General features: G+C 41.3%; 2 protein-coding genes across 2 annotated transcripts in view; one reads left to right on the top strand and one right to left on the bottom strand.

Moving 5' to 3' along the window:
* Positions 1-4,583: 4,583 nt before the first annotated feature.
* On the bottom strand, positions 4,584-7,262 carry LOC124381796 (GTPase IMAP family member 7-like). Its single transcript, XM_046843662.1, has 2 exons — positions 6,561-7,262; positions 4,584-5,776 (listed from the first exon to the last, which is right to left on the bottom strand). The coding sequence occupies exon 2, from the start codon at positions 5,682-5,684 to the stop codon at positions 4,722-4,724; it is 963 nt and encodes a 320-aa protein (XP_046699618.1). The 5' UTR covers positions 5,685-5,776; positions 6,561-7,262; the 3' UTR covers positions 4,584-4,721.
* Positions 7,263-7,436: 174 nt separating this feature from the next.
* Positions 7,437-13,154, top strand: part of srebf2 (sterol regulatory element binding transcription factor 2) — a 12,472-nt gene continuing 6,754 nt past the window's right edge. The window contains exons 1-4 of the mRNA XM_046843661.1: positions 7,437-7,679; positions 11,311-11,552; positions 11,658-11,829; positions 13,082-13,154. The exon at positions 13,082-13,154 is cut by the window's right edge and continues 46 nt beyond it. Coding sequence (XP_046699617.1) covers positions 7,595-7,679; positions 11,311-11,552; positions 11,658-11,829; positions 13,082-13,154 — 572 coding nt within the window. The 5' untranslated portion in view covers positions 7,437-7,594. The remainder of the gene's footprint in view (positions 7,680-11,310; positions 11,553-11,657; positions 11,830-13,081) is intronic.

Genomic DNA, 13,154 nt, shown 5'->3' with positions numbered 1-13,154 from the left:
TTGTTGGTCTTGGTGTTGGTGCTGCTCCTGGTGCTGTTGTTGGTGGTGTTGTTGGTGGTGTTGTTGCTGCTGTTGTTAGTGCTGTTGGTTTTGTTGGTAAATTTCTAAAAAATAAAAAATTAGGTCATGAGGTGAAATAATGAATCTTAATGGGAATAAACCCTACATGTTCTTCATCCTCCTTAATCATATATTTGGCTTTTTATCCACTGAATTCACAGAATTTAATGTCATGATGATGATTTTGTGGGTTTTTATCTGAAGCGTAAATCTTTTATTTTTATGTCAGATTTAAATCTGAAATTTTTCTTCCAGAGGTTCTACATACTGGCTGAAGCACCAGTTACCTATAAACTACACAATTCTGTTTAACTGCAATGTAAACTGTTACGGGGAATTCTGTAGAGCTTCTATACAGTCACATATCATCATAATAATAATTCTATCACTAAATTACCAGTGTTTTGTCTTTTATATAACACCATTATTGTGCTTAGAGGTAAAAACTAATTCATCACTAACTTATATGTAATTGCTTTTTGTTCGTGTGCTGGAGCACTAGAAATGGAGGATTGTATCAGAAACGTCACCAAAATAAATACAAATAACAGGAAAATTTAAGATATGCCATAAAAATGAGTTTGTATGAGATCTTGTTTTTTATAGCATCTGATATAATTATGTAATATCATGAGAGCTGATTTCAGCAATATGAGAACAATCCTGACTTCATACCAGGGTCAGTAAAGTTCACATTTCAGACACATTGTACACATATCTGCTGTATTATAGCCATGAAACTAATTCTAAACAAATCAATAACAGAACTCTTAATGACTGTTCATGTGCATCATACACCATAATTACTTTCAAACATTTACAACCAGTGTTGGGGAACGATTCTTTTAAAAGTAATGCATTATAATATTGAGTTTCTCCCCAAAAAAGTAAATAATTACGTTACTTAGTTACTTTTTATGGAAAGTAATGCGTTATATTACTTTTGCGTTACTTGTATCTCTTTCATGCCTTACAGGTGTAACAGGTGTAACAGGTGTAATATAGATCATTTTCATTAAGAAATCTGTCTCTCTTTCTCTCTCTCTCTCTGTCTCTCTCTCTCTCTCTCTCTCTCTCTCTATATATATATATATATATATATATCTGTGTCTCTCTCTCTCTTTCTCTCTCTCTGTCTCTCTCTCTCTCTCTCTCTCTCTCTCTCTCTATATATATATCTGTGTCTCTCTCTCTCTCTCTCTCTCTGTCTCTCTGTCTCTCTCTCTCTCTCTCTCTATATATATATATATATATATATATATATATATATATATATATATATATATATATATATATATATATATCTGTGTGTCTCTCTGTCTCTCTCTCTCTCTGTCTTTCTCTCTCTCTCTCTCTCTCTCTCTCTCTCTCTCTCTCTCTCTCTCTCTATATATATATATATATCTCTGTGTCTCTCTCTCTCTCTCTCTCTCTCTCTCTCTCTCTCTCTCTCTCTCTCTCTCTCTCTCTCTCTCTCTCTCTCTCTCTATATATATATATATATATATATATATATATATATATATCTCTGTGTGTCTCTCTCTCTGTCTTTCTCTCTCTCTCTCTCTCTATATATATATATATATATATATATATATATCTGTGTGTCTCTGTCTCTCTCTTTCTGTCTCTCTCTCTCTCTCTCTATATATATATATATATATATATATATATATCTGTGTCTCTCTCTCTCTCTCTCTCTCTCTCTCTCTCTCTCTCTCTCTCTCTCTCTCTCTCTCTATATATATATATATATATCTGTCTCTCTCTCTCTCTCTCTGTCTTTCTCTCTCTCTCTCTCTCTCTCTCTCTCTCTCTCTCCGCTGTGATGGCATCGTACATGTGTCTCCCACGGAAAGCTTTTATTCTGAGCAGTCCACAGATCTGCTATAGAAAGGTTTCTATATTTCAGTCTCATTTACATTTACATTTGCGGCATTTAGCAGACGCCCTTATCCAGAGCGACGTACAAAAGTGCTTTAAATCTCTAGTAATGAATAAATCTACACTGGTACACAAGATTACACACTTAATATAAATATAACTCAAATTCTACAAACTTGGAAAGTGCTAATTTAGGTATTTCAGGAAGAGGTAGGTCTTCAGTCGTCGCTTGAAGATAATCAGGGACTCTGCTGTACGGACATCTAGGGGAAGTTCATTCCACCACCTCGGTGCCAAAACAGAGAAGAGCCTTGAATTGTACTTACCTCTCATTCTGAGAGAAGGTGGTACCAGTGGAGCAGTGCTGGAGGATCTCAGACAGCGTGGTGCAGTGCGAGATGTGATGAGGTCACTGAGGTAAGATGGTGCTGGTCCATTTTTGGCCTTGTAGTCAAGCATCAGTGTTTTGAATCTGATACGTGCAGCTACTGGAAGCCAGTGAAGGGAGTGCAGCAGTGGGGTGGTGTGGGAAAACTTGGGTTGATTGAACACAAGTCGTGCAGCTGCGTTTTGGATCATTTGCAGTGGACGAATAGCGTTCAGGGGAAGACCTGCCAGCAGAGAGTTGCAGTAGTCAAGTCTTGAAATGACAAGAGACTGAACAAGCAACTGGGCAGCCTGTATGGACAGAAATGGTTGAATCCTTCGGATGTTATAGAGAAGAAATCTACAAGAACGAGCAACATTAGCGACATGTGGGAAAAAAGACAGTTCATTGTCCATAGTTACCCCAAGGTTACGAGCAGTGGCTGAAGGAGAGCAGAGAGTCATGAAGTGTTATTTGTAGATCTTGACCTGGAGATGAATCACCTGGGATGACCAGCAGTTCTGTTTTGCTGGGGTTGAGTTTAAGTTGGTGAGCACTCATCCATAAAGATATGTCTGACAAGCATGCTGAGATCCGGCGGAAGCTGTGGTATCTGATGGAGGAAAGAAAAGATGAGTTGAGTGTCATCTGCATAGCAGTGATAAGAAAACCCAAGTGAGGATATGACTTCACCAATGGAGTGGGTATAGAGGGAGAAAAGGAGGGGACCAAGTACAGAGCCTTGTGGGACACCAGTGGTGAGTCTGCATGGGGCAGATGTGGATCCCTCCATGTTACCTGGTATGAGCGACCTTCCAGGTAGGAAGCAAACCATTCCCATGCTGTTCCAGATACCAAGGCTCTTGAGGGTTGACAAAAGTGTCTTGTGGTTGACTGTGTCAAATGCTGCTGAAAGGTCCAGGAAGATAAGTACAGATGACAGCTTGGCTGACCGAGCAGCATGTAGTTTCTCAGAAACAGCCAATAGGGCCGTCTCTGTGGAATGTGCGCTTTGAACCCAGACTGGTTCGGATCATGGAGGTTGTTCTGTGAGATAGACAGACAGTTGGTTAAAAACAGTGCGTTCAGAGATTTAGAAAGAAAGGAGAAGTGATACCGGTCTGTAGTTGTTGATGTCTGATGGATCCAGAGCAGGTTTCTTCAAGATAGGAATGACCCTTGCTTGCTTGAAGGTAGTTGGTACATAGCCAGATGTTAATGACCCATTGATGATTGTGGAGATGAAGGGCAGGAGATCTTGCGTGATGGTCTGGGCGTAGTTGAAGGATTGGATCCAGAGGACAGGTGGTGAGATTGCAGGATCGGATGACTTGCAGTATCTCATCTTCTGTTAAGGTTGAGAAGCTTGACAGAGACGTAGTGGATTGTTGGCTGTGTTCTGTAGCCATTGTTGGAGGAAGTGAAGGTCTGGCAGATTTTCCTAATCTTCTCATCATAGAAGGAGGCAAAGTCATTAGCAGTCAGGGAGGATGGAGCAGGTGCAGCAGGGGGGTTCAGTAGAGAAGAGATGTTGTGAGGCTTACGAGGATCTTGTGCAGAGGCCTCAAGCTTTTCCTTGTAGAAGGCAGTTTTGGCAGAAGTCACCTCCAAAGAAAATTTGGTCAGGAGTGCACGGTAAGATGAGAGGTCTACATCAAGTTGTGATTTTTTCCACTTCCTCTCTGCAGATCGGATTTCTCGTCTATTACTGCGCAAAACTTCTGACAGTCTCCATTTCCATACATGCAAAATTACACACACACACACACACACACACACACACACACACACACACACACACACACCTGTAGTGCTGTGCTTTGCATGCTGATGTTTTTTTTTTTTTTTTTGAAGTGGTATTTTTTGCAGTTGTAAGAGCTTTTCCCCAACACATAATCTACACTTCACCATTATTCCTTTCTCCTTTTCCTCCACTATTTTAAAATAATAAGAACACTTCCATCACAGTGATGTAATTCTCTGGTTTGTCATCTCCGCTACTGACCAGCTTCTGTTCCTGCGGCTCGCACATGTGACTGCGTGATTCTACGTGACTACGTTCATTTTAATTCAGTATTTATTTATTTTTTTATGCAAAATAATTTAACTGAAATTTAACATGCATTACTTTTTTAAAAAGTAACTTAGATATTAATGTGTACATGTATAAAGATCCGTGCTACTTTACTCGTTACTCCAGAAAAGTCATATTATTACATAACGCACGTTACTTGTAACGCGTTACCCCCAACACTGCTTACAAGAATATTTAGTCTTCATGCTTTATGTTCAGATTCATTTCACAAATAATAAACATACATTTGCATTAAGCATCAAGATGAAGCCTACACCGAACCCAAATAAACCACCACACACAACACCAAAGACTTTTTTGAAGTATTGATACAAATCATAAAGACGCTGTTGAACAAGACGTCCTGAACTGAATTCTCCACATCAGAACCCAGATCTTTCTTTCTGCTGATCCACCCAAACCACATCCACATACAAATGCCCATCGGTCTGTAGAGCCTGAGCTGAACATACCTCCTACAATTAGAGAGAAAAATGCAATCACACAAATATATTTCTGCTGACTAACACACCACTTAACTACATCTTCCAGGTCAAGAGATTTCTTGCTAATCTTCTGCTCTTCATCGTCCACATCGTTCTCTCCTGTAGTACTGTTCTTCTCTTCTTCCTCATTTACTGCTCTGACCCTCATTTCCTCTTCTATCTCTTTCCTCACACGGATCTCTGTCTCCCTCTTTGCTCGCTCGAGATCCATCTGGTGTTGGTGTTTAGGCTGTTGTGCTAAAAGCATTTCTTTCTGTTCTTCAGTTCTTCTCTGTGTCTCCTGCAGCATCTCCAACGTGTAGAATTTGTTCTCGTTACCAGACACCATTCTGTCTATAATATCCAGTAGATAATAAACCTGATCACGGTCATTTAGAGCATTGTTCAGAACTGTAAATCTCCCACCACAGAGAGACACTAAATCCATCAAGTACACATTCTGTCTGATTAACATATCCATCCGTACACCATGAAGCTGATCTCCATGTGTGAACACCAATACTGTGTGTCTAAACACTTCCTCTCCATAGATCTGTTTAAACTGGGACACTGTTTCTGCCTCCTGCTTTGTAAATGTGGTGGGTTTTAACACGCATGCATGAACTCCTGGAGAAGATAATCTCACACTCTGCTCTATCTCACTGACAAGATCTTCAGGATCTTCTTTATGTGTAAAAAGGAAAGAATCTGGAGTGTCTACAACCTTCACTGTCCTTCCTGTAAGGACAACACTCTCCTTCTGACATCTTCTGGTCACTGATGAAGATCCAGAACCTACAGGGAATCTGTTCATGTGTAGGATGGTGTTTCCCACAGAACTTTTCCCACGGCAGTTTTTCCAATCAAGGTGATCCAAATATCAGTGGAGGAAGACATGACTTCAGTCTGTGAAAATGAACAACATGGTTTCTCATTAGAGGCAACACAAGTACCAGAAAACTCGCAGAGGCACATGACAGTCATGCTGACAGCTGATAAGGGGGTGTGTTCAGAATCAGCAGGAAATTCACACCAGTAATCTTTATTGAAAAAAAATGTCATCAGATTTAGCCAGATTTTATTTAATCCTCTTTCAGATTACAGTGATGGAAGTTCAGATCATTTTAGTGACTCAGTTCTTTGAATCTCGTTCATCAAAATGAATGAATCTTTTTTAAGTCATTAAGTTCATTTTGTTCTGTTGACTGGAAATGAAATAAAAGGTTACATTTTTTATAATCAGATCCCCAACATGTCTACATACACAAACTTTAACTATATTCCAATCATATATACATGTGCATCTCAATACATTAGAATGTTGTGGAAAAGTTCATTAGTTTTAGTAATTCAACTCAAATTGTGAAACTCGTGTATTAAATTAACTCAGTGCACACAGACTGAAGTAATTTAAGTCTTTGGTTCTTTTAATTGTATGATTTTGGCTGAAGGTGATTAATTGTCCTTGTTAGATTTTTATCCCAAACTAAACTAATGTCCTGTCGATCTTCATCATCATCATTATCAAACACGGCAACATACAAATTAAAATTCCATCAATTCAACATACAAGAATCAAAACCAAAACAAAGTAGTGTTTAACACTCATACATAAATTCTTAATCTTCTCAAAAAAACTTTGCTCAGCAGTTTTTTCACGTTCTCCAAGACATCACCATGTTTCTCAGACCTTGGTAGGCTTCAGGCTTCGCATCAGGACCTGAGGGAGAGTTAATGAGACATCAGCACTAATAGAATTCAATTCTTCAACCAGGGCAGAAACGTAGTCATCCACCATCACTTCCAGGTTACATGAGGAAGAAACTCCAGTGCGTCCCCTGACCCATGGGGTCGGGAAAGACCTGAACATTAAACTTTCAAAATATTAGTTTTTGTGAAAGATGGCGTCGTTCTCATTTCTGTGAGTACTGCCAGGAGAACAGTCCAATTTCAGCCTGTTTCAATGCAGGCTTTAGTAACAGGTTCCTTAACGGTTCTGTTTGTTCTCTCTACCACTCCAGCTGACTGTGGGGACACAGTTCTCCATGTCATCCTCAAATGCAGGTTAAATCATGTAAAGAAGAAGAAGTCGTGCGTGAACATGATCCAGAAACACCACCATCCTCTCTTGACCAAATCTCATATAAAGTGTCCTGAGGCAAAGTGGAAAACTGTTCTGTGAATCCATGGACACCACGTCCTCCAGACTTAAGAGGAGACGGACCATCTGGCTTGTTATAAGAGCTCAGTTCAAAAAGCTGCATCTCCATAACTTCCTGTTGATGAGTAAAGCCATTATTTATATTTTTCTTCAACTCTCATAAATATTCATATATTTTGGTTCTTGCTGTTGAATATTCAGGAGCAAGAGGGCGGAGCGTATTTAAATTTGAATGGAACCTCTGCTCATCGACGTACTATCAGACCACGCTGCAGCGAGCGACATGATTGGTCCAGACCGCCTGATCACGCGACAGCAGCCAAAACGGTGGACCAATCAGGAGCCGAGGAAGAGGAAAAACACACGGAGGAGTTGTTTGTGAATGACGTCAGTGGCGGAAACCAAGATGGCGGCGTTTTGCTCGTAGAAGAAGCTTCTGAATGCCGGAGAGATGCGGAAAGAGTCGTGTTTTTACAGTTTTTAATCATTTTGTATTTATTATTTTATATAAAAAGTGTGAGCGCGCAGAGATACAGTAGAGAAGCACTGGTTAATGTGAGAAGATGGACGGCGGAGGATTTCTGATGGATACCATGGACCAGACTCTGTCCGAGCTCGGAGATGAGTTCACTCTGGGAGACATCGACGGTAAACAGTCCAGTGTGTCCGATCTGTGTACCGATATTAGATCAGATCTGCGTACCGATATTAGATCCGATCTGTGTACCGATATTAAATCCTATCTGTGTACCGATATTAGATCCGATCTGTGTACCGATATTAGATCCGATCTGTGTATTGATATTAGATCCGATCTGTGTATTGATATTAGATCCGATCAGTGTACCGATACCGCTATTAGATCAGATCTGTGTACCGATACGATATTATATAAAATCTGTGTACCGATACCGGTTTTATATCCGATCTGTGTACCGATACCGCTATTAGATCTGATCTGTGTACTGATACCGCTATTAGATCAGATCTGTGTACCGATATCGATATTGGATCCGATCTGTGTACCGATACCGCTATTAGATTACCGATCTGTGTACCGATACCGCTATTAGATCAGATCTGTCTATCGATACTGCTATTAGATCAGATCTGTGTACCGATACCGGTTTTATATCCGATCTGTGTACCGATATTAGATCCGATCTGTGTACTGATACCGCTATTAGATCCGATCTGTGTACCGATACCGCTATTAGATCCGATCTGTGTACCGATACCGCTATTAGATCAGATCTGTGTACCGATACCGCTATTAGATCAGATCTGTGTACCGATATCGATATTGGATCCGATCTGTGTACCGATACCTCTATTAGATCAGATCTGTCTATCGATACCGCTATTAGATCCGATCTGTGTACCGATACGATATTATATAAAATCTGTGTACCGATACCGCTATTAGATCCGATCTGTGTACCGATACCGCTATTTGATCCGATCTGTGCCGATACGCTATTAGATCCGATCTGTGTACCGATACCGCTATTAGATCCGATCTGTGTACCGATACCGCTATTAGATCAGATCTGTGTACCGATATCGATATTGGATCCGATCTGTGTGCCGATACCTCTATTAGATCAGATCTGTCTATCGATACCGCTATTAGATCAGATCTGTGCGATATTAGATCCGATCTGTGTACCGATACCGCTATTTGATCCGATCTGTACCGATACCGCTATTAGATCAGATCCGTGTACCGATATCGATATTGGATCCGATCTGTGTACCGATACCGCTATTAGATTACCGATCTGTGTACCGATACCGCTATTAGAGCAGATCTGTCTATCGATACTGCTATTAGATCTGATCTGTGTACCGATACCGCTATTAGATCAGATCTGTCTATCGATACTGCTATTAGATCTGATCTGTGTACCAATACCGCTATTAGATCAGATCTGTCTATCGATACTGCTATTAGATCTGATCTGTGTACCGATACCGATATTAGATCTGATCTGTGTATCGATACTGCTATTAGATCAGACACACACACACACACACACACACACACACACACACACACTACTGTCTACACACATTCCAGATCTCACACACACACACACACACACACACACACACACACACACACTACTATCTACACACATTCCAGATCACACACACACACACACACACATGGTATTTGTGGTATATAATAGTAGTAATAAAGGATTAGTATGTAACTGATTATGATGAGAGAAATAAAATCTTGTAGCATGTGTTTGAACAGGGATCCATCATGTGCAGCCATGCACCTTGACCATGACCTTAATCTTAACCTTTACCTTAACCTTGAACACACACACACACACTGCTGTCTACACACATTACAGATCTCACACACACACACACACACACACACACACACACACACACACACACACATGGTATTTGTGGTATATAATAGTAGTAATAAAGGATTAGTATGTAACTGATTATGATGAGAGAAATAAAATCTTGTAGCATGTGTTTGAACAGGGATCCATCATGTGCAGCCATGCACCTTGACCATGACCTTAATCTTAACCTTTACCTTAACCTTGAACACACACACACACACACACACACACACACACACACAAGAAATCAAACACCTGATGTTAAGTCTTGTGTATAGTCTACTGATAGTCGAATCGTTTGTGTGTGTGTGTGTGTGTGTGTGTGTGTGTGTGTGTGTGTGTCTCTTTGGGTGGGGGGGCACCAGGTAGTCAACAAGTGTGTAAGACAACTATTTTCTTTCACACACTGCACACAAACGGAACATCTTTCTAATAAAGAGATGAAACTGATGAAGGCTGTTTATTTGTTTATTTTTCTGCAGTTAGAATGAACGACAGTGGAAGCAGAGCAGATCACAAAACTATTTACATTATAATATATAAAGTGGAAGTTTATTTCTGTGTTTCATTTACATTTTTCATGTGCAAAGTTTGGTGCAAAAGGAAAATGAAATAATTTATATTTATATTATTATTTATAATAGTTTTAATATGTAATTTACATGTGATTTGAACTGCAGAACGGTGCTCCAGTGCTTAAGATACAGCAGAATGTTTTTTGGTATAAACACTGAATTTTGCTCGAAATGTCCCACAGTGTTATGATGAAAACACAATCCTACGTGTCCGACTGTGAGTCTAAATGCATTTAGGACAAATAACATGGAAATGATTCTTTTACTACCATTTCTGCTTGAACACATCATTTCATTGTCCTTTTGCACCAGACTTTACACATACAGTAATAGAAACTTGTACAAAAATATGTCTGTTTTAAATAAACATTTTAAAAATAATTTTTTAAATCTTTATGCTTCTATAAAAGGCAATGTGGATAAACATTCGAAAAATTATTCCTCATAACATTTTAAAGCCACGATGTACAGAACATCACAAAGATGTTGAAGAAAATGTATGAAAACATTTTGAATAAATAAATAAATAAATAAACTATGAATAAGTGCAGAAAATCCAGACTGCAGACAGGATTTGCATCTCACATGTCGGCAAATCAAACGAAATCTGCTAAATATCCTGTGGAGGGCGCTATCTACAGCGCAACATCCAAGCCCGAAAAAACACACACACACACACACACACACACACACACACACACACAAAGCCTTCCTTCCCTTTCACTGTAATAATGAGATCCACTCTTCTGGAACGGCTCTCCAACAGATGTTAGGGTGTGGCAGTGGGGATTAATGACCAATAAACTACATATGCATTAGTGAGATCAGATCAGACACTGGTGTTTATGAGGAGGTCTGGGGTTCACTCGGGGGTCAGTGGGGTTGAGGAGGTCAGAGCTTGGTGCAGGACACTCAGGTTCATCAACATCCATGAAGCTTGCTTTTGTGCACAGGAACCTGGTCGTTCAGGAGCAGTGGTTTGGGAGACATAGTTCCAGTGAAGGGAAACTGTTATGGTACAGTCAAAAAAGGTGTTCTACAAAATCGTGTGTTTGAGTTTGGAGGTGAACCATATGAGTGTGATGATCAGGGGAACACATCGGTTTTACATACAATATGTGCAAAATGCCCTGTGTGTGTTTCATGGCATTCTATCAGTACAGAAAGAAGATACTGATGCTGTATTTACTGTGAAATTCATAAAAAGCCTCTCCCTCTCTCTCTCTCTTTCTCTCTCTCTCTCTCTCTCTCTCTCTCTCTCTCTCACTCTCTCTCTTGCTCGCTCGCTCTCTCTCTCTCTCTTGCTCGCTCTCTCTCTCTCTCTCTATACAGAGATGCTGCAGTTTGTCAGCAACAACTCAGAGTTTTCTGATCTTTTTGATGACCCCATGCAAAGTGCACCAACGCATCCGGTACAGTCGACCAACCCTGTAACCGTGACAATCACCAGTTCTGCTCCTGCTGTGGTGGCCACACCCACCACATATGCACCTGTACAAAGCATTGCAGTCAGCCATCAGAGCCGAACAACCCCCCTACTGCAGCCCCGACCACGACCACCAACACACATACAGGTAAATCCTGTACACAAACACACACCCACAACACGGTATCCATGCTAACACTGAACAGGAGATATTGTAGCATTCTTTCATCCTGCTCTTATTGTCTGCTGTCAGGTTGCAGCCTCTTCAGTTCCTCTACAGACTCAGACCATAGCGAGTTTTCCAGTGCAGGCACAGACGCTGCAGACACAAACTCAGACTGTGATGATTACTCCAAGTGCAACACAGCAAAGGTTCATCCAGAATCCTGTCATATGCCACCAAAACCCCAGTGCTGCCTTTCAGGGTAAGAACAAAATACTCCTGTTCACTCCCACAGATACCCTCGACTACCATCACCCACTCCCACAGATACCCTCAACTACCATCGCCCACTCCCACAGATACCCTCGACTACCGTCACCCACTTCCAGAGATACCATCAACTACCATCACCCACTCCCACAGATACCATCAACTACTGTCACCCACTCCCACAGATACCCTCGACTAGCGTCACCCACTCCCACAGATACCATCAACTACCATCACCCACTCCCACAGATACCATCAACTACTGTCACCCATTCCCACAGATACCCTCGACTACCATCACCCACTCCCACAGATACCATCAACTACTGTCACCCATTCCCACAGATACCATCAACTACCGTCACCCACTCCCACAGATACCCTCGACTACCGTCACTCACTTCCACAGATACCCTCAATTACTCTCACCCACTCCCACAGATACCTCGACTACCATCGCCCACTCCCACAAATACCATCAACTACTCACCCACTCCCACAGATACCCTCGACTACCATCACCCACTCCCACAGATACCATCAACTACTCACCCACTCCCACAGATACCCTCGACTACCATCACCCACTCCCACAGATACCATCAACTACTCTCACCCACTCCCACAGATATCATCAACTACCATCACCACTTCCACAGATACCCCAACTACCATCACCCACTCCCACAGATACCCTCAACTACCATCGCCCACTCCCACAGATACCCTCGACTACCGTCACCCACTTCCAGAGATACCATCAACTACCATCACCCACTCCCACAGATACCATCAACTACGTCACCCACTTCCACAGATACCATCAACTACTCTCACCCACTCCCACAGATATCATCAACTACCATCACCACTTCCACAGATACCCCAACTACCATTACCCACTCCCACAGATACCATCAACTACCATCACCCACTTCCACAGATACCCCCAACTACCATTACCCACTCCCACAGATACCATCAACTACCATCACCGATTCCCACAGATACCCTTAACTACTCTCACCCACTCCCACAGATACCATCAACTACCGTCACCCATTTCCACAGATACCCTCAACTAAGTTTACTTGGATACTATTGACTGCTTTTACTCATAACCAGTTAAAAGATACTGGTAGTAGTGGAAATTCCCTTGACTACCATTGACTTTAATTTGTTTTAGCCCTGAAGGTTGCAAACGAGTTGATCGTGTTCCTGATTTTGTCTCCACTCTTTCTCAGTCCTTCAACCACAGGTCCAGCCAATGGCAATCCAGCACCAACGTGTACTGACTCCTGCAACTCAGACCATTCA

This window comes from Silurus meridionalis, chromosome 29 (assembly GCF_014805685.1).
Source record: "Silurus meridionalis isolate SWU-2019-XX chromosome 29, ASM1480568v1, whole genome shotgun sequence".
In the NCBI taxonomy this organism is placed as follows: domain Eukaryota; kingdom Metazoa; phylum Chordata; class Actinopteri; order Siluriformes; family Siluridae; genus Silurus; species Silurus meridionalis.
This window is presented reverse-complemented; position numbering and strand designations above follow the sequence as displayed.

Coding starts and splice junctions, on each gene's coding strand:
- LOC124381796 (XM_046843662.1), bottom strand. CDS start 5,684: ATGAACAGATTCCCTGTAGGTTCTGGATCTTCATCAGTGACCAGAAGA.